Below are 23,118 nucleotides of genomic sequence, written 5' to 3'. Positions count from 1 at the left end.
CTGGCTTGGGGTCCCCCTTCAGGATGTGGGGTCCATGTTTTGTTGTATAAATTGTTTTGCGTGTGGTGTGCCGTGGAATTCTGAGAAGACCTTTGAAGTGCCGTGGGTGAGAAAAGGTTGCGGAGTTCTGGTCTAAACTGTTGAAACTGTCTATCTTGCTCTAAAAGTTAACACAGTCAAGAGAGCTGCTTTTAAAACATAGCACTTATTGTAACAATTACAACTAATTTATTGTAACGATTATAATACCTCAATACATAAATATGATAAACTACCCTTTGATAGCAGTTTTGTGTATAGAATAGATGCGCAGATTGTGTCTCCGTATTTGAGAAGCTTTTGCAAATTCTCGCAGAACCCCAGTTAGGATTTACTGCATTAGATATTTGCCAAGCGAACAACTGTCTTGAGACCCTTCGATTTTTTGTGTTTCACTGATTATCACGATATCACTCTTTTTCCAAAAGAAGGGCACATTTCTGTATTTACATCATTAGCTAATTTTCTTTCATCACTGTTATTTTGTTGGGTAATGTGACGGAGAGAATATAATATGGTCAACTAATTCAAACTTCATGTTTCTTTCAGCTCATCTGTTCCTGACATTGTTAACAATTTAAAGTCCCGATTTTCGCTTGACAACACATTAAAACGGGATACTAAAGGAGAGAGTAGTTTCTCTTTGTTCATCACACTTTTGGGAGTCCATTTAAAAAAGAGCATTCTGGCAAACCAACAGAGTAACTGTCAGAGAATCAAAGGTCGCATCCTTCCAAAATTTACCATCAATAAAATTCTCGCTTTGAACGAATACGGATTACAAAACTTTTCAACCATATTCACTGTCATGGCAGTAACTAGCGATTTGACGGATATAGTAAGTGAGATAAATAAAAATCTTAATTAGCATTCCCATTACAAAACCTCCATATGGAGGCGGAGGCATCTTATTAGACTTTTTTACGAGTATTGGTTTATAATAAACCATTTCTTTTATTCAACGAATAATTCATAATATTTGAGAATGTAACATTCTATAATATGTTGAACATACATAGTTTGAAAACATCTCAGATTTGAATTATTTGTTGAATAAAAGAAATAGTTTATTAAAAATTGTTAGCAAGTTCAAGTAGACGTTATAACTAAATATTTGGTGAGAGCCGGGCGTCGGTTTGTAATTAAAACAATAATTAATGATTCCTTAATTTAAAAACTGATAATCAAAAATTACACAATTAGATAAGCATTTCCTTCTAGTTAATTATCGTAATTGAGTAAGAGGTCTGTAGCTTAATTAGTGCGATACCAGTGGACATACGGGTTCAAATCCTGTCAGGCATTGTATTTTTTTCAAATGTGATATTTTCTAGTGGGTATATATCTGAAATGTTTTCAAGTTATGTATGTTCAATTGGTTTGTAGCTATTAACTCGACTGTAGGGGTCATGCCTTGGATCCAAACACTCATGATTGTAAAAATAACATGTGTATTCAATCTAGCAGTTAGATCTGAACCTGCAAACTAACGATGAACCTACCTGAATATATTCTTTATTTATACTATCGAAATTTCATTTTAAATCCTATTGAAAATGAAGTTGTTTTGGATTTACAGAGTGTGCAAGATATAATGACAATGTGCATTTAAATTGTGAATTGAATGTAATAATTATGATAATTACATAAAATTTAAATGAATTGGTTGTATGTTTCAGTGCTCAAAACTGCAAAATCTCATTGGCCAACTTGTATTTGACACATTGCCATTTAAAAAGAAACAAATTGTGGTAAAAACTCATCTAGTCATCATGTATTTGTACATCGACAACGGTGTGAGCATAAGTGAGTCGGCCAAACCTATTATTGCAATCCTGTCCAAGTATTGCTCGCTGCGAGATTCTGAATCAATGGCACTCATGAGAATAATAGTTTCCGGAGTTGAAGATATTATCGACCTCAGTGCAAACTTTGAGTACAGCCAACATATTCTCATAGGTATGTATGATCCAATTGATTCTGAATACTAAAAAAACTTCTAATGTAACATTAATTAAGGTGTCTACTTTAAACCAATAAGTCCACAGTTCATACTATTTGTATGGGATATTTACACACAGACACAGCGTCAAACACTTGTGACCTGCTATGGTAGTCTTTGCAATTCGTGATCACACCTCCATACTCTTCGCTCTTGAACACTTAGACATCGTTGGAGCGCAAGCGGTGACCACATGCAGTGACGTCCCTAGATAAAATGCCGCCCCTTGGCTACGCCAAAATGCTGCCTCATTTTTTATCATCCTTTCATGAGTCCAATATCTAAGAACTGTTTTGTAAGGACTAAGGATACATTACTAACAAAACATCTGACTAATTATTCGCAAATTTGCACGTGTCGTTTCTGGTCACCAAGGACGTCGAAGGGCAACGGAAATAAACTAGATATCGCGAACCCGACAAAACCAGTGAGCTAATTTTTTTAATGGAAAGATATTTTCGTTTTTACTAAGTTTAGGTAGCTATTTCTATATATTCCAAATCATTTTCTTCGATTTGCCGCCCTTCGAGTAACTGCTGCCCCCAAGTGGCACTCAATCTGCCTACCCCCACGGGACGTCACTGACCACATGGCTGTGACTGTTGGCGGCATAGCCCCCACAAGGGGATGGCTGACAAGGCTCTAGCCTGGGGGCCCGGCATGGTGAGTCGACCAGATAAGTGAGATAAGCACATATCTTAAATTTGCTCTAAAAGTTAAAAAACGTCACCTATCGTACTATTTTACTAAAAGAGTATTAACACTATTAATATTCTACAATGGTCGGGCAACGAAAATTTTGATTATTGTGTGTCAGTGCTTGGTGGCGACAACTCCATAATTCAAGTGGTTGTATTGATGAATACAAAAAATCGCTAAAAATACACTAAATACTAGAGGTGGAAAAGCTGGTCGATTAGTATACTTACTACCAGTATAAAAAAATACTTATAGAATGTCTCATACTCAACTGGAACTAAAACCAACTCCATATTAGTATTTGAAATATCGGCTTCAATAGAATCGCTAAAAATACTCTGAGCTCTGTTTTTTGAAATGTCCCATTTATTATACAATTTTAAACACATTTTAAATTTATGAGTTGTTTTTCTGTTAGGTTATAATATTCTTGTTCATAAAATTATTAACAATGATTTTTTTTATTTTAAACAATATGTTTAGAGTGGTCATAACACCCATAACAAGCCTGTGCGTCATGTCACCAAGAGGGAATGTGCTGCGACACAAATTTTATGACCTATTGTTCAACTGGCGAGCGACTCGCAATGATATCATCACAAGTTTTTTGGAACAAGTTTATTGGGCCACACATACTGAGTATGGGTAGTTTCATCAGATACATGAGTACACAAACTGGTGACAGTATTTCCAACTCACCTCTACTAAATACCCATAAATTTATCTCGAACACTATTTGGAAAACTTTACCGTAGAGCGTCATACTGCCTTTAACCTTAACGATAGGTAAGGGAGCTCACCAAAGATCCTAGCCTGGGGGGCCGCTTCAGGATGTGGGGGGCTTGGTTAAGTCTATGCTCGGCCTCCTGTAGACAAAACTAAATTTTCATTTGTGTTTGGTTTGTTTTAGATAATTGGATAGGAAAATATTTAAACACATGCTCTTTACCGGAGCTCTCCAACACGTTAGGATGTTTTTCATCGCTGCTATCAAAATTAAGGATACTTTGTACCTACCATGATAATTCTTCAGAAGGGGTGTCACTTATGGTCGACTCGTTTTTTCTTCACATATTCACCACTGTTAAAATACTCTATGGAAACGGTGCAACTGCATTGCAAATTGCCGAGCTGGCTTTCAGTTTCGTCAAGTTTGTTTATGAAAACAAATCATGCGCTGCAAAGTATGGATCTTTCGAAGATGTTTTAAAATTTTTCACATTTTCTGAGGCTGCTAATGAAAGGTTGGAAATTTTTTAAATCGATACGTATAAATCTATTTTTTTAACCCTCATGCTTAAAACCTGCCCTACACGGATCATCAGCGATAAGAGTTGCAAAATACATTTGTCGTAATGAATAATTATGGTTACTGTACAACATGATCTTTTTGGGTACGTGTTAAAACTGTGAACTAACAAGCTCCTCCCATTTTTAACCGCATTTCCATCATAAACTAACAAGCTCCTCCTATTTAGTCGACGACAGCGACTTCCGGCTTGTGACTAAGTCTTCTTGTTGGACAGTACAATAAAATTCTCTTTGAGCATGCATTGTGATATAAATTTCACTATAGTTTATCAATCTGTTTTTTTTTTGTACAGATGTTTTATAAAATGTAATTTATCACTTGGGATTCATACATACTTGATAAAACCCACCATGCAAGTGTGAATGATAATTTTTATGCTGTAAATAATATCTACCAGGTGATAAATACATTCCATAAATTATCATTAATTTTATTATTCTTTTTTTAACACTACATTAGGCCATGAGGCCCAATGATAGTAGTGTAGAGACACAGTAATCTAGTAGTAGAAGTGAAACAATCAAACACCCAGGCTTTGAGAAAATCACATATATAAATATATTGTGACATCATCAGGAATCAGACCCAGAACCTCCGGATGAAATGTCAGCGTCTTACGTACTGGACTACGGGACATGTAAACACTGAAAATATCAAATCTATGATCATTAATCTTTTTTTATACCTTCTTCTGTATGCCCATAACATAAATGACTTATGAATGGTCAATTCTTGGAATATCATTAGAATTTTTTTATACTCAAAATGGTGGCGAATGGTAGCAAGATCAAAATCTGCGATTGATTGGAATGAGGCATAATAAAAATATTCCTACTGTCAATTTAAAAAAGGAGTAATGTTAATTTTCAAATTGTATTAACCTATTTTCAGAATCACCCGACATTTCCTCCTGCAAATTCTCCAAGATGAACAATTACTCCATTCGTTTTCTAATGAGAGAAAATCTTCTGAAACCTTCATCATACACTGCTGGATTAAGTGCGCTCTATTGTCCTCGGAGACTGCTACCGACGATGACACCCATCTCATGCTGTTGGTCTGCCAGCTTAGCCAATTTGCTTCTCTCAATATCACGCCGAGTTATTCAGGAGAACAAGGAAATTTGTGCAGATTCTTTTATGCTATTGGAGTAGCTTGGAACAATACAAAGGTATTTTTTATGTACATGTAAAATTGTTGGGTGATACATTTTGGACATGATTGCGATAAACACGGGATTTAAATGAAAACCATTTTAAGTATGAAAACACTTTATTAATGAACTAAATAATAAAATAAACATATAAGAAAAAATATACTTACATTTTGTTCCGAATAGGTAAAAAGAATCTAGTTTACCCTGCATGGCCCCGTTGGCTTGCTTTTGTTTCACAGGCGTTCGTAACTTTATTATATGTGAGCGAGCGAGAAAGATCATGTGCCCATGATTCCACTCATTATGATGAATTCTGGGAAACAAATGCAGGACAAAAAAATTCACACTCGTCAGGGTTATCTGTATTAATGAGTTGAATATCAATACGCCCTACATACACCTAAAACTGCTACAGCATTTGATTTTTTTATTTTAAATTTTAATTATCTTTTACATATGATTTAATTAGGATTCGTTATTTCAGGGTTTACAGGAACGATGCAGTTTTAGAGAACGTATTAATCAATATTTAAATCAGATTGACAAATACGTTATCACCGCGTTGAAGTGTCCATCATCCCAGGAAAGTGTCACACAACTGTTTATCGTTCTTGGGACACTATTCCTACATTGTTCACAGATTATTTATTCCAGAGTAAGTTATAAAATATTTTTGCTTTCCCATAAAGGAGATACAATTTTCTGGATTAATTCTTTCAAGTTTGTCAGATACTTTGTACAAAACACAAAAAATATAATTTTCCAGCTCAATGTTGCCATTAAGAGGCTAAACTAATTCTTATATACATTATTTAATTCTAATTACTTACACTATATTTTTAAATTCAATTCATAAAGAGTTTTTCATATAATCGATTATACGAAAAATGTTTTTTAAAAAATTATATAAAACCCTTTCAATGTAGTTAGAATAGGCCGTGTCCGGAAACTTGTACGTATGCAGTTCACTGTATCACACTTCACTGTGAAATGTTGTATCGGAAATATATGGCCGTATATTAAAGACCGGTCAACCCCTTTGGGTTGTTATACTACTGACATAAAATTCATGTCCAAATAAAACACAGTTTTTGTCAGTTTACCCAGTAAGCCAGCAGCAAACTTGAAAATAGCCGATATACTGGATTATTTGTTAGGTTAGGTTTTCATTATTGATTCATAAATTTTGCCAAAATCAGCCATGAAAATTGAATTAATGTTCATATTGAATCTAATAAAATTGGAGAGCGTATGGTATGTGGTCATCTCTTTCCGATAAGAAAGCTCACGGCGAACTGTGCCACGGTGAAATGTTTTACGGACAATTTACATGTAACCATAATAGGTAGATTATTTAATGATTTAATGATTTAATGATTTAATTATTGTTATTTAATAAAGTATGTTCCAAGTTACATGTATAATGTACTTTTAATGATGTATTTCCCTTCAAACCTTAATCTATAACGGGGGGGCAAACTTTTTGGATGGAGGGCCAAATTCAAGAATTCAAAATGAGCGGGAGCAAGTAAAATACCATTTTTAGATATACACTATTAATTATCACAAAAAATAAATATTACAACAAAATGAATGAGAAGAATGAAACTGTTGTACATTTTTTAACATTTTTTTTAAAATTCAGGTGTTAATTTTGTAGTTGATATTCTCAAAACTGCTTGTAAATGGGCGTCGGAGATATTTAATCGTAAAGAATTTTTATTGAGGTTCATGATCGAAAATGTTTGTTCACATATATAGGTTGATCCAAAAATATCGAACATTTTTCTTGCATAATCTTTAAGTTGGTCGAATTTGTCTGAATTAAGGGCATTGTAAAATTTGGAGATTTCTTCACGACGATGCAATTCTCGTAAATCAGTGTCACTCTGCAGATCAATTATCTCGAGTTGTAGCTCTGTCAGTACACTATTAATTAATATCTATTGAAAATGGATCGCGTGCTATTGCTAAACTTGTCTCAATTTTTCGGAAGTCACCAAATCTTTGTGAAAAATCGCCATTCATAGCTTTAATAATAATTTTACCATATTCTTCAAATTTATATTCTGGTATATTCAGCAACTTCTAAGTTGGAAAGTGGTCCACGTTGTTATTCAATATTTGTCGAAGAAATAACTTGAGTTTTAATAGAAATCCATTCAAACTGTTTACCATATCATGGGCATATATTGTTTTCCTTGCAACGCGGAGCTAAAAGTATTTAAATGTGTCACGATGTTCAACATAGAAAATAGTGGTTACATAGTGTGAGACGAGACGCAAGAAAGACCTACTGAGATAATATATTATTTACGAAACAACTAATTCTTAAAATTTTAATCTATTGTCAATATTTTTTTAAAAAATATAAAAAAGTTATTCGTAATCAGAAGTAAGTACAATTAATGATGGCGGGCCGCAAAAAAATACCCGGCGGGCCGCAGTTTGCCCCCCCCTGATCTATAATCTTGATTTCAATCATCACGTAATATTATTTAAAAACTTATTTAATTTGGATTTTTTTCCCCATAATAATGACAACACCGACTATATAATATGTTTGGTCGACATTTGGTGACATCTGCTTTCTGCCTTCATACATTTTCAGGCTAAACCGACCTGTTTACTTCATACATTGGTAGGCAATGTATTGCTTCCACCTCAAGTATTCATGGAGAAAAAGCTGCATCCCTATATCATATCGGGCATTTGTAAAAGCTGGTATATGTTCATGAAGGGATTACACCAACTCGACCACAAGAATGACGTTTACATAGCTGTCACCATGAAGGATATGGTAGTGCAATACTTACCGTACTTTGCCAATAAGACGCTGTCAACCAAAAATAATATCTATGAAATATCGCACCGGATGATTCACTTTAAATATAATTCTGATCTATTACTTGAGGAATACATATTAGAAAAAATATCAACATACTTCATCACTTGTCATGGGAAGCAGTGTCACGCTCATGCGCCAAAGGTAAGCTAACTTTATATAGGTAGTTTATTTTTATTCTTATTGATCATTAACTTAGAATGTTCCATTGTCTTTGATATTACGACCGACTGTGGCTTTTTGCTGCCTTGTTTTTTCTACAGTAGGTCTCCCGATTCTCCTTTTCCATTCTGGTCTATTGTAGAGGAGCATCTTTGGTAGTTGGGTGTCTTCTATCATTGGGGCAATACCTGCCCGACGAAATCATTCCACATTCACATAACAGCAGAGGGTTTGTCATATTTTACAACATTTTTATTAGCTCGTATTCTTGTTTGTCCAGTACAAATCTTGCAATCGATTTTTAACTAACTTCCCGACTAGCTAGACATTTGAAACTTTTAGAATACATATATCAGAACACGATGCCAATGCATTATTTTAATACTTTTAGCCATCCTTAGCAGAATTGAATTCATTTTCAGTTAATTCTGTTTTGTATGGAAAGTTATTTCAGAAAAATCCGTAAAAAGTAAACGACTATTATTGGTTGCTAAGGGGGTGGTCCTAGCAACTAAATTATTAATATATACATGCGTTACTATGGAAATCAAAATGACATTTTAGTATTCTATATTTGTTTGTTTTTTATTTACTTCATATCAAGTACAAGTTTGAGCATATTGAGCATAATAATTCAACAGAAAATTTAAAAACGGTGTATATAAAAAGTTCTTTTTATCTTGTAATTATTAATGGTTACTTCAACATAATTATTGAACCAATCCTGAATATACAATTCGACAGAAGTGTGAGTATTTGTTATAACAGGAAATCCAATTGGAAGTGATAATTGGGGTATAGTTGACTATCAAATTTAGCATGGTAGATGGGGAAATATATGCCCCAGATAATCGATTTCCTCCGTTTACAATCAGACTACAAAACTCCATAAAAGTAAAATGATAATAGTGGATCACTAAGCACTTCTTGGTAGGTATCACAAATAGGTTATATAATTACCTATTGCGAACTAATCGTTCAAAGTGCAAGAACGATGATCCTGATGGAAGTTTTTTTCATCACTGTTAACGTGACCGCAGTAAATCGAGAGTCAACAATACTTCCAAGAGAATAACCAGGGAACACAGAATTAATGGGAACTGAAATACCTAACGGGTATGGAGTACAGGCAACCGATCTCAAGTGTGGAAGAATATGGGATAAACTTAAGCATGTATCAAGAATGTCATTCTAAGTTTGTCCTTCACTGACAACTGCTCTCGGTTTATGCACTGACATTCATGCAATATTGGTGTATTTGAAGGTTGCAAGACACACTATTGCAGGTCTATAATGTGTTACTTTTTCATAGGACACTCACATGTTCAAAACCCTGCTTCAAATTGTAGTGTATTGGGGTATAGCCTATGTGAATTCTGTTTATTAATCTGTGGGAATAACACTATAATTGAGCATTTCAAATACCTACTTGATGGATTATCGTGAATCTATTTTTATAAACTTTAATTTTATTCAACGTATAATTTACAAGATTTAAGAATGTCACACTCTTTAATGAACATATGTTTATAATTTATTTGGAAACACCTCAAAAACACACAAATAAAATATAATGCTGAGCGGGACTCGGATTCTGTCTGTAATATGTAGGTATGTTTCTAAGGTGTTTTCGAATTATACTAATTTTTATACTTTTGCTCTTTTTTTAGGCTTTGGCTGTAATACATAATCTTATCAGTGGTACTGAAAATTTAAAACTTCTTCAAATTATAGTGACATGCACGTCAAAATCGATCTTTGAACAAATAATGTTTTCTGACACCACCAGTCCAAATAAAAAAATTGCCTATCAGATTGTAGATGCCATCTGTGATAGTGCGCATTTTAAAAACAAGTCGGATAACGGTAGCATTCAGTCTATTATTAAAACGGCACTTTTAACAACATGCGAACAATATCTGGCGTTCAATTCTGCAGCGTTTTTTAAACTAATCGTGACTCTACCGACTGCATTGGCGGCTATCATATCGGAGTTTTTACCCTGCCTCGAATCAGATATACGCAACGTGGAGAGGAAGAGAGGGGTCGGCTATGATCATGGATTAAGGTAGTGAATAATATTCCTCTAAAAAGAAGTTACAGATAATGTATATTTCTTTGCTATCGACGGCCCCAGGAAAAACCATGATAAGTCTGAAAATAGCGTTTTAAGTTTTATTAGCTTTTTATAATATCATATTTTTTGTGCATGTCCTGTAAAAAATTCAGGTCTCTAGCATAAAAATTGACAAAGTTAGGTTTTCGACAATGGTGCTCTATATCTACATATCGCATCGACCAAAATTGTGTTCACATAAATATCCGAGGAGTATAGTCATATATCAATAAAAAAAGTGTACTGCGTATTATTTTACGAGTAAGAAGGTTGTTATACTTGCTATAACAGTCTTTAACGGAGATCCTAATATACGGCATGGTTTATATTGACGTATCACATTAGTTTCGAAAAATATATTGGTTTATCTTCGGAAAATATTGGAATTTGCAGTAGGTAAATGCAGTTCTTGTTAAAAAGCTACTCACTAGTCACTAGTACTAGTGTTTTATTATCAAAATATTATATTATTGAATATAAAACAAACAAAATAGAAAAGAATTATTTTGTACTAATATAGGTGGGTACTTATACTATACTAGGACACAGCAATAATGTTTAAATATTAATTTTGATTCATCAGCCAATTTCAATCCACCGCAAAATAAAGACCTCCACAAGCTTTCTTCGACTATTTTCGGTTAATTACTCTTCTACTTAGATAGCCAAAAAACAATGTTTTAGGTAATGTTTAAGTTTGAAATTGTTATATTATTTGATATTAAACAAATATCCAATAGAAAACGATATGGATATATCATTATAATAATTCACTGTTTCAATTATTTAGATGAGTAAAAAAAGTATGTTACTATAAATAAACTTAATTTAAATAAATACCCAGCAGAAAACGACATATTTTAATTAAATATTATTACCTATCACTAGAAAACAAATTGTTTTGCAATTAAAAATGTACCCACTTAAAATATCCGATCATGTCCGATCCTAATGAGGCCCCCCACAGATTGGAGAACAGGTTTTGTTTTTACGAGAAATGGATGTCAGCCACTTGCTCAACCTATTAGGTACGTACTCTGACTCCGAGCACAAATTGAAAAACAATTTGTATCTATTTTTCAGATCCATGATTCGAACTCGGGACCCACGATGTTATAGGCCGATGCTTATACCTATAATATTATGTTTTAACATCAAAACATTATTTTATTTTCGGTACAGTATTACACATTTTGATTAAATTAGTCTTGTACATCGATAATAACAACTAGGCAGTATTTTCATGTTTAAATTACAAAATATTTTATTATTTAAAAGGAAGGACTTACCTAGCTAGCAAATACAAGAGAGTTTATTTTATTATTCTTTTAGTTAAATTCTTACTAATTACGGAATAATATTTATGACTTAAGAAAGTGAAAAAAATCATTTTTATTACCTACACTTTGAAATGGTGAGAATTTCCGAAAGGCTTACTAGTTGATTGGGACCGACTTAAGCTCATTGTAATAATAATATTATGAGTTCGGCTAAAAATAAAAAAAATACGTCCTACGTGTTAATAGTATTTTTGCAATAATATAAAAGGGTATATATTATTATTACTTTGTACATTGAATATTTCTCGAAAACGAGCTCTGTGGATTATAAATTATTATTGCATCGGTCACCTAAAAAGGAGAATAGGCCGGGTTTTTTGAAAACTTATTTTATCTATTATTTTCAATAGAATTTTACCGAAAACCGTGTATGATAATAGTCAGTTTATGAAGCATTTATTGTTGTCTAGAATCTAGGTAAGTAATGTATATAAGATGAGATTAAAATTTGGTATCTGGTAGGTACCTATACTATTGAACAAAATATCAATTGGTTTTTAAATCTAGTACCTACTCTCATATACATACCTCGTATTAATTTATTGAATATGATTGTTTTAAAATATGAAAACTAGCAAAAATAGTAATTATTATTTTATCTAAGTTAAATCGGTCGGAGTTATACAATTTTTAGATCGATCAAAATAAGTTAAATAAAGTGATATGAATGACAACGGATATTAAACGATGTTTTGTTGATAAATAAAAAAACTCTACGTAATCGATTGGATTAGATAACATAATGTATCATTTAAAGAAAATACTACTTGAAAGCCAACCGTTTAGAAAAATGCAGATTCGTACCACGATTATTTAAATTTTAAACTAAATATTACAATGTTGGGGAGGTACATACTTATTTTAACTTTCCAATTATATTAATGCAATCATGACACCTCGTATTAATTAACATAACTGAGTTCAGTTAAGACGTACTTATACTGATGTTTCATGATTTATGTTGACAATTAAATATAATCCATCTATGTTTACTAATCGGTAATTAAACTCATATCAACAACAAACATTAGAAAAACACAACGATAGTTAATATGATCACTGGATCAGTATTTATAAGCTTATAATTACAATTTTACAAGATCAATTACCTATAGAAAGATAATATCTTAATGATATTATTATGTTGCAAAAATTGAATTTAAAAAAGAGAATAGAAAGTAGGTTCTGAAAAGGTTATCACTTATCACTCTTGTTACTTAAGAACTACATAATGTTGTATCAATGTTATTTTAGATAGGTAATTACCTAATCGTGATTATAGAATGTGTATGTTATACAAGCCTAGTATAAATTTTATATGAATTTAACTTCTGCTGATGAACATTTTAATAATGCGATCTCATTTGATAACGAAAGTGAATTCAGCTGTCTTTAAATAATAATTATTAGGTTATAAATAACACTTTCTTTAGGTTTATTAGTATTAAAATTTTTGAAACTAATAAACCTACTTAAATATATTTTTTCCAACATTTCGATGCTTTGGTAGGTACATTTGTGCCAAATTGTTATGTGTAATATTATATTCCACTAGTTATTTAATATTTTTGTATTTTTATATTGAACAATAATAATTATGTGTGTTCTAAAGTGATAATTACTAATTTAATTCACTCAGTATATCCTTTATGTAAATTATTAACGAACTTACAATGATTTATTTAATGAAATATATTATCTCTCTGGTTTCGATAATTGTACTGAATATTAATTAAATTAAAATTGTTCTACTGATATACATGACCATTAACATTATATTGTTTTTTTTCTATCTATTCTATATTTTTAATGAAAAATTTGTTACGAAGTAGGTATAAAAAATAGATATTTTATTGATGGTGTAGTAAGTAGTGTTATGTACTAATTTCCTCATAACTTCTTTATTATTCCATTATAAACATTTTCCCTGAATGTTTATTATTTCGTAATGTACATATTCTGATTATTTATAAAAATATCAATAATAATTTTCAAAAAAACATAAGAAGTCATACTTAAATACATTTAAATTATAAAAACTCCGTATAAAAACATATATATATCAATATGTCCCTATATCCCTTGTTAAGATTTTATAGACACGCTGTACTATTTCGAGTTAAATATTGCGCAATGTCAATTTTTCCGTAAAAGAGCGTTATAACTATAGTTGTAATTAATAAAATCGTATAGAGTAAGAAAAATGCGACGTAAAATAAGGTTTCTATCTCAGAATATGAATGTGTTATGCGGAGTCAGTAATCTATTTCGTCCGCGCAAAAGCATGGTGAATCGAGTCGAAATATAAAGTGCGTAATATCATTCCAAATAAAAACGATTTTTGGACATTATCTCAGCTGTTAATTAATTAATCACCATTAAATTTTGATAGGAATATAGACCATAAAATGGTCTATCTGATTTATTTAAATAAGATAAGAAAAAACTTACTCATTTTATATGATGAATTTAATAGCGTAAATATTTTAGTTTTTTCGCTCTCCTGAACATTTATGATTTTAGACTTATCATGGTTTTTCCTGGGGCCGTCGATATGTATTAGACACACCTTAGACCTAGAGAATAGATTAACCAAAAATGAGTATTTCGTAATGTAAAGTTTAAGAATTCAGTGCTGAGGATTGAATGAAAACAAGTGCACCTGTGATCAAATTGAGTAAATCGACTTCAAATGCTCGAATAGGGCTGCTGGTGTACTTCAATAATGGGTTATTAGGTTTGGTATTCCAATCAGTATTAAATAATTATGCCAAATGTCATCTTTGTTATAATACATCAGCTGTGTAATGGCTGCCATGTTTGATTTCTATTACCTGTCAATAAAGTGAGTTAACCAGCTCACAGAAAATTGATTTGACTACATGAAAACATACTGATGCGTTAACACAATATTTCTCCTGTTTTCACAATCTTCCTCCTCTATACATAGACAAATCTTTATGACATCTAAATGACATGTAATGTTGATCATTCATATCAGTTCGTATCAGTTGATACATTTTGAACACGGCCGTAATAACCGAAGTTTCACGATCACTGTGGGATTTCAAAAATGAAAACACCTTTTTAATAAACAAAACAATATTATTAACAATATAAGTAACACAACTTTGCAATCTACATAGTTTTCCCTACATGTAAAAATTGTCTAGGGCTGTCAAATAATCTGATACTACACTTATAGCAATTCTTGGCACACATAAAAATAAGTGTGGGACAAAAAATATATCATTAAAAATCGATTGCAATATAATGAATTTTGTACAAATAAGGACAAACATTTGAATTACATAAGTCGCTATGAAAATAATATCAACGTCATCATACTAAAAACAGTGACATGTTTGAATCCTGATTCATGCCTAAATAGGTATAATGGTTGTTTGAAACTCCCCAAGTCATTTTTTAATTATATGTCATTTGTATTTGTTAAATCTTCAGCACAGCAACTCAATAATCTCTATGTTTCGGAATGTCAGGTTCAAGTATTCAATATAATATATTAAGTATACATACATAACAAGCTAAATTGTTTCTTTGGTTAATGCTATATTTTTTTTTACAGAAATGGCCTAAATGAAGTCAAAGCACATCATTCCAAGATTATATCTACACAACAGCCATAAATCTCTTTAAATTAAAAAAAAATACAATGTACATAATATTGTAAATTTTATATACAAATATATTTAAAAAATAAACTATAACCCACGCAATATTTAGTACTAAACATTGCGTTTTATTTAAACACATTCGTGAACACGACGTCTATAGACGTCGTATTTTGAGAGATGAGATATGACAGGACGTCTACGGACGTCCTGTACTGTGGAACGGAATACAACACGACGTTTATAGAAGTCGTATTTTCGATTAAAACAATATGTTCCCTGCTACTTGTATCACAGTGCGAAAATATTTCCATTAGATAATGTCGTATCTTAAGACTTAACTCATTTCTATATATCTAAATCGAAAATTCAAAAAATAGAAATTTTGATGTGTCATACTTAGTATTACTAACATGTATTAGCTAACATGTGTCCGCGAATGTGTTTATTATTTTTATTATTCCAATGACTATAAAAAAATAATACATGTTTGTATGAATGATTGTTTACATATTAAACTAAATTAACAGATATTTGAGGTTGTAGACAGGTTACATTTTCCACCCGAACGTCATTTGTCTTTGGGCTGGCGACTGAAAATGGAAACGACTCCATGCCATGGCATGCTGCTCCGTAGTTCCCTTCTTTATCAATGGTAATCAACCCTCCGACAAAAGAGGGGTAGTGCTCCGTTATTCGTTTGATTGCTATTTGAGCTGACAACGAGGGATCTGTTCCTCTTCTCATCTCTTCGACGGCTAAAAAGCTAAAATCAAAATAAGTAGAGTAGAGCGCACTGCTAGCTTATAATAAATTATGAAATGTTGCCAACTTACTGTCGTGGATTAAGTTTGAAAGTGAGCTCAGGCAAGAAAGGTTACCAATAAAATCGATTGCTTAAAATATTTTTCCATTTCATTTAACACTTGTTAATGAAAATCACATGTAGGTAGAGGAGGATAGACTCTTCTGACATTGCGGCCACGATGAAATCACTCTGGTACGGTGTTAGTGTCATTTAAAAGTAACGATATTAAGACCTAAGTGGGTCACCCGCACTGCCACAAGAATCTGACACCATTTTGCATAGATTGTGTAGAAAACAAACACTCCAACAATATGGGTGTGCAATAATATCACTCAGTTATGTCGGCCAACTGGACATAATATAATGAGGGAAATTACCTTGGTAAAAATCGCAGCATTACATCGCCATCTCCCGTTGCAGCAGCTGCACCCACTGAACTGTCAGCATATGCCCCAGCTCCAGGAATGGGCGAATCACCAACTCTTCTGTCATATAAAACATAATAAGGTAAATAAAAACATGCAGTGGATCCCCAATTTTACGTTCCCGGATTTCACGTTTTCCGGCTATTTTCGTATAGTTTCTGCAGTCCTGTTTCATTTTAGTACATTTTATTTCCAGTAATTTACATCTGAAATACATAGGTATATAAATTAAAATAACGTATTTAAATTAAATATCCAATTTATTTGAAGACATTCACATGACAATTCACATGGCAACAATTGAAATGAGTTACAAATGTAATTGTATAAATTTTTTATTGTTTACACCCACAGTGGATATTGTGCTTGCGTAACTTTCTTCTATTCTGGTTGTTTAGTGTGGCAAGCGTAAAAGTCCTTCCAAGAAAACAATTGCCGTGACTTTGCGGGATGATTTTTCCACTATGAACTTTTTAGGGGTGGCAGAATTCTTATGCTTCCACTTCATTGACTCCATTTACGACAGTCATACTACCTCAGTAAGAAATTTTATCAACAAACAGTGCTTCAATACAAGCAATCATACGTTATCACTTTGAATGTAAGAATTGCACTGAGCTGAAACTGAATGCATCACCACTAGACAATTCCTAAATTGCACAGACCTATTCAAAATGCTTATTATTTGCTTTCACACTGAGATATAGTGCTCCTCGTATGTGTAATAATAACAGCTGTACCACATCAGTTAAAGACAGACTGAAGAGTGGGGAAGAAACGTAGCCAGCAAATGAAGTGTGGATGGATAATCAGCACTTTTCCAATAGAGACCAGGCAGCATTGGATAGAATGAAATGGAAGTCAAAAGGAGGTGCCTGTATCCAACAGTGGATAAACTGAACTAAAGTCTAACAAGAAAAACATCTAAGTATAAACAATAAATTGTTCTCAAAGTTGTAGCTTACCCTGGTATTTTGTATTTAGCTCCGTTTGTTGAAGTACCCGCCGCAATACTCTTTGATTTATCAATAGCAATCATGCCGATCGTGTCATGGTTTTTACTATTAATTTTAAATGCGTCTCGAGAGCTATGTGGTGCTTTAGAGGATTTTTGAAATGATTTATAAGGACCACAGCTCTTCTTAGGATCTGGGTGGACATTCTGTAAAAAGATTAGAAAAATGATTTAGCAATGAAGAATGTTCAACTCAAGTTTTTCTTAAGCGCCGGCTAGACAATCATGCTTTGCGAGTACGACAAGCTTACCTGCGCAAATCAGTTTGTATTGGGAAACCCATGCATATGGACGGGAAAACGAAAGCGCGCGCAAACCGAAAAACGCTGCAAAAGTTAATACCACGCAGGCATGTCGTTACTCCGCGCAGGCAAGTCGCTGCCGTCTAGCCGGCGCTTTACATTAGGTACCGACCTATTCAAATATATAAAAATACAACAAAGCAAAGGTGAAGACTCCATAGTCAACTGATATTTAATGTTTACATTGACTTGTACAAAATAACTTTATTACAAGATTTTTTTTTTGGGAAAAATACAATTACGCAGAGATGAGTAATCATACTCCTTTTAAAATAGTCTCCTTGCGATTGCACACAGCTCTTCCAGTGGTCCCGCCATTATTTGAAGCATTTCTGGAGTGCCTCTTTGAAAATGGAGTACAGGAGACCTGTCGCGTTCCATATAATGAGTTCTCATGACTCAAATCGGATTCCCTTCATGTACATTTTCAGCTTGGAGAACAGCCAAAATCACAAGAAGCCATGTCGGGAGAATAGAAGGGTATCTTTTCACCAATGTGCGGCCATATTTGAACTGGTTATGCCACTCCTCAATTTGTGCGATGCACATGTTATGGTATAGTCGCCAAAAGTTTTTGAATATTTCAAATAGTTTCTGCTTGGGTATCGCTCCTGCCGTCGTTGCATCATTTTGCGAGAAATGGAAATCTAACAATTGCTAAGAACACTCCCACCTTACTACCAATGACTCACACTCTCTGACGGCATGAAGGTACCCCCTAACTCTTTTTGAACAATTCTCTAAATTATATACTTGTTGCAAAAACGTTTGGATCGAATAGGTAACATATTGTATTACTTATTATAATAAAAATATTTCACCTGCCAAAAGTTGGGTTGGCAGCTATTTTTTGTCCAGTTTTTCCACATTTGTTTGGATTTATTAGTGGACAAAGATTCTTCTTTGAAACCCATTCCGACAGCGAACTGAGTGGCCAGATCTCCGGCCAAAATTGAATGAGAAGTGTGGTCAAGAACTAATCTTGCCACTGATGCTGCATTTTTTATTCTTCTCATAGATGCAACTGCTCCAACATTCATTGTATTACTAGAATTTAAAAAAACGGGCATTCAGAAAATATTCAAATAAATCTTGACTATACCTCGTTGTCCTACTCATATTTTATTCTTCTGCTCAGATTAAGTTAACCCTTTCTATGCCTCACGATATTACAATGGCAGTATCTGACAGGCCGCAGATTTTTAACGACACACTTGAATGTAGAGCGAAATTCTTATTAAAATCGCTGTAGTATCGATAATTTGTAGCTGTGTATTTCATAATTATTCGAACAGATGTCACTGTTTAATTTTTTTAAATTATGCAAATCAATCAACAGTGGCTAGTAAATGAGTTGAAAGTTGGGTGAAATGTGCGGCCTGTCGATCAAGGCTTTATAGAGTGAGAAAACTAGCTTGAACCGGTTAAATAAATAGATGGATTGTTTCTATACAAAAATGCTACGAAACGAAGCATGAGAGTTACCTGATACGGTAAAGTAAAAAATACAGTACAGTACTAATATCATTGACTTTTAAAATATAAGTGCTTCAAACCTTCAGCGACCTTTGTTATTTTGTAAAGGAGAATATTATTTTAAAAAATATTGGAAAATTGGATATTATATTAAAATTTTATTTAAATATCTTAAAAATTAGTACATATTCAATTTATTATTTTAAGGTTTTTCTATATAATATAAATAATACCGTAAAACTGTCCCCGGAACCATGCACTCCGGCTCGTCAGCCTCTGTCTACTGTCCAAATTTTGTCGAAGTCCGACTGTGCATGTGGATTTGTATAAAGAAAAACCGAAGGACGGTACAAACATACAAACATCCAAATATATTCTTCAAATTATAGTATAGATATAGAACAAATCTAAAGCATTGCGATTGACGCTAGGAAGACTTAAATGAGAGAAAAAAATAAAATTGAATACCCATCCATGATCATGGCTTCAAGAGTAGTTTCCCCGTTCTCATCTGGACTTCCACCGTATCCTACTGTAGTGTCACATTGTTGAACCTCACATCTTGAGCAGCCAGCTTCAATTGCATCGACAGCAGATTTTTGCTGTATCGTTTTCCACGCTTAAATTACACAAATATTTTCTTTATATTACTTGTCTTAATTAATAAAGTTAATTTAGGAAGTCGGTGATGTCATTCATTCCATTCAATATAAATATTTTTTACGAACTCTCAAAAAAGTATGTTTCTGAGGTTATTCCAAATCTTGTACATTCAATAGGTACAATAAAGAATGTTGCATTGTTAAATCTTGTGTATTCATTTAATAAAAAATCATACAGGGTTTGTAGCCCTGTATGTTTTGCTGTAGAATTAACATAATTAAGTTTGCTTCATTACATTATAACAGAGTCCTGTGCTATAACTGACTGCATTTCATAGAAATTGAACGAGACTCAAGTCTCACTTATATTTTAATTGGATTTGTAGAATGGATGTATACAATGACCAATGATAATCTAAATACGGTTCCCTTAATGTTTTTAGTTTAATGAACTCTTCTTTGTAAATGTTAGTTTACATTTTACAGTTCCTGGTTCATTCATTATAATTACCAATCTAATTTCAAAATTGTCACATTCTTAAAGTAGGTAGGTATCCCTTTTTGAAAATTATTCTTTGTATAAAACAATATTGAGTAAGTAAAATACATATTTTTATTATAATATAATCAAATTGCTTCGCTTCACATATCTTGTAACAAAAAGGACGAGTGAGTCACTGTCGGAGATCTGGTTCAAGAATAAATTTCCACTATTCAAGTATTATAGGTACTTGTGCCGTGTGGAGGTTAAAATATATCCGCCTGCGCATCTAGTCTATACACAAGGCGGCTATCAAAAGTAGTTATCATATGGTCACTGTTCTGGCAGAAGACACTAATTCGATAAAATTACATATTGAGTTAGTTATACCAAAATGTTCCTTATTTCACACTTTACCGTCTGGAACCCTTCTTAATAAATAAACAGTCTTTCTTTTAAAGTCATCCTTTTTACGATTACTTAATAAACTCACATGATAGACCATTTCAAACATTTTAACAACTTCAAAGTCAAATTACTCAAAAGTAGTATTTTCCAGTTAGTGTGTTCTGCCAGAACAGAGACGATATTAACTTATAAGTTAGTTGTAATTGTTACAATAAGTGCTTAGTTTTAACAGCACCTCACACACCCTAACTCTGTGTAAACAGTAATTATATTTGTATCAGCCACTTATTTTGCGTGTGTCGACACTCACCTGTCATTTATTCCAACTACTTATATACGCAAATGTAAACATCGCGTATAAGACAAGTCCGAACTTGCAGCGATATATCACCCAAGTTGAGCTGCCGTCTACTTTTATGTCAAGCATCTGGCACATTATTCGTAGTTTGACAGCTGGTGAAGTTGATATTATTTCGGAAACAGTATGCAATAAATTATTATCCATGATGAGTGATAAAAAGAAAGTTAAAGACAGATATTGACGAATTAATTGATCGATATTATTTAATATTATCAGACTTCACGGTAAAAGTGCACTATTCGGAACGGCCCTCAAAAATCAACTTTTTTAAAAGTAACTGCTATAAACACTAGATAATATGGATAGAATGACATTTTGGTGCTTTACAAATATACTCAATTCACAAGGAATAAGCATCAATTTCACGTAGAAATATAGTTTCTCCAAGTGGACTCATCAAAATGATTGATTTTTGAGGGCCGTTCCAAATAGTGCACTTTTATCGACTTCACATTTAAAGTTAATTTAAGTGGGTAGGTAGGTATGTAAAACTATCGATTTCAAAAACTATACCTTATTTATTAGTTTTTTTAAATTTTATGTGTAGTAAGTACCTATAATATTTTATATTGCCAAGATAACTCTCCTTGAGAACTGTCAAAATATTCCCAAAATTCTTCTCGTACATCTTTTGCATCCAAGGAATAATTAATTATTACTCCCTTGCTGTTCTAGATAGGTTCTAGGTAATAGGTTATGTGTTGATTCCTCATTTCGCCAACTTCCATTTCTATTTCACCTGTTTCGATATTCTCTTTATCAAAAAATATTGATAAGAGAATACAACTGACAACGTTTTTGAGAAGTATACGAAATAAATGTCTGAATAAGTTACAATGCCATATGTAAACACCGCATATATTTATTCCAATGTTGCCATTGAATAAAGTGTCGAGACTTTATTTCAACGAGAAGTATACGAGAATTTTATGTCAGATCCATGCAGGTGTAAACAGTTAGTGCAATTTTATGTCAGACACATAAAATAAGTATAACGGTATAAGTGTCAGATGTAAACGTACCATAACACACCCAAGAGTGTTATCTTTTAGAGCGAGATAGAGAATTTAGATGGTTAACTTATTGTAACAATTATAATACCTCAATACATAAATATGATAAACTACCCTCGAAAAATGGCGATAGCAGCCTTGTGTATAGAGTAGATGCGTAGCTATACTTGTATAAGCATACCGCTCAAGTGTGCGGTATGTAGTCAGCTTTAGTGATATCACACAGATCAGCGAATGTAGTTAATATTATTCGTACTAGTCAACCACTGTTCGATAGGGATAACGCTTAAGGGAGTATCAAATATATTATTAAGCTTCTGAAAATATATTGATAAATATTAATTAAACATTATAAACAATATAATTTTATGACAGTGAATAAACTAGGTACCTATAGAGTTACTATTGTAATAGTGTTAAAGTTTCCGAGTGTCAAAATACGGAAGTAAACAATTTGTACATTCTTCACACGATTAATTTTTGAAAGCCATCTTACCTTCGTCAGTAGCACTCTCGAACTTCCATGTTGTTAGGACTATCGGAAATTGACCCCAACATACGGCAATGTGCAAAATAATAAAAAATACAACACGATGATGCAGATTAGTCAGTGTCATTGTATTTTTAGATCAATATGATGCCGGTAAAAAATATTAGAAGTAAGAAAACATAAGCCAGCTGTTATTAATCTAAGCTCTTCAATTATTTTTGGTTGTTAATATAGATTAAAAAAAGAAAGTTTTCGTATATGCACAATTTATTTTAACTTCACAACGAGGTGACCAGCAAAGTAATGTAAATGTTTGCTTTTTGCAAGAGAATATTTATTATCAATAAATAAACAACCATAGATAGAAAATTATATGTACTTTGTATTTAGTACCACAACATCTCAGCTGTCAATTTGACAGCCAACCCATAGAC

The 23,118-nt window shown here is 32.7% G+C and overlaps 2 protein-coding genes across 4 annotated transcripts in view; one reads left to right on the top strand and one right to left on the bottom strand.

Moving 5' to 3' along the window:
* Positions 1-15,463, top strand: part of LOC147063973 (protein MMS22-like) — a 23,221-nt gene extending 7,758 nt beyond the window's left edge. For 2 of the 3 annotated variants that reach the window (XM_085958588.1, XM_085958587.1), the window contains 8 exons: positions 589-877; positions 1,719-1,998; positions 3,651-3,984; positions 4,944-5,223; positions 5,693-5,863; positions 7,820-8,197; positions 9,886-10,283; positions 15,258-15,463. In XM_085958588.1, the coding sequence (XP_085814714.1) occupies positions 589-877; positions 1,719-1,998; positions 3,651-3,984; positions 4,944-5,223; positions 5,693-5,863; positions 7,820-8,197; positions 9,886-10,283; positions 15,258-15,318 (2,191 nt within the window). In that variant the 3' untranslated portion in view covers positions 15,319-15,463. The remainder of the gene's footprint in view (positions 1-588; positions 878-1,718; positions 1,999-3,650; positions 3,985-4,943; positions 5,224-5,692; positions 5,864-7,819; positions 8,198-9,885; positions 10,284-15,257) is intronic. The other variant, XM_085958589.1, reaches the window with a different exon arrangement.
* Positions 15,427-23,118, bottom strand: LOC147063972 (N(4)-(Beta-N-acetylglucosaminyl)-L-asparaginase). Its single transcript, XM_085958591.1, has 6 exons — positions 22,691-23,118; positions 19,798-19,948; positions 18,675-18,900; positions 17,502-17,698; positions 16,489-16,596; positions 15,427-16,069 (listed from the first exon to the last, which is right to left on the bottom strand). Exons 1-6 carry the CDS (start codon positions 22,809-22,811, stop codon positions 15,817-15,819), a joined length of 1,056 nt encoding a protein of 351 aa, XP_085814717.1. The 5' UTR covers positions 22,812-23,118; the 3' UTR covers positions 15,427-15,816.

This window comes from Rhyacophila brunnea, unplaced genomic scaffold (genome assembly GCF_057557595.1).
Source record: "Rhyacophila brunnea isolate RB1 unplaced genomic scaffold, BYU_Rbru_1.0 scaffold_8, whole genome shotgun sequence".
Lineage (NCBI taxonomy): Eukaryota > Metazoa > Arthropoda > Insecta > Trichoptera > Rhyacophilidae > Rhyacophila > Rhyacophila brunnea.
This window is presented reverse-complemented; position numbering and strand designations above follow the sequence as displayed.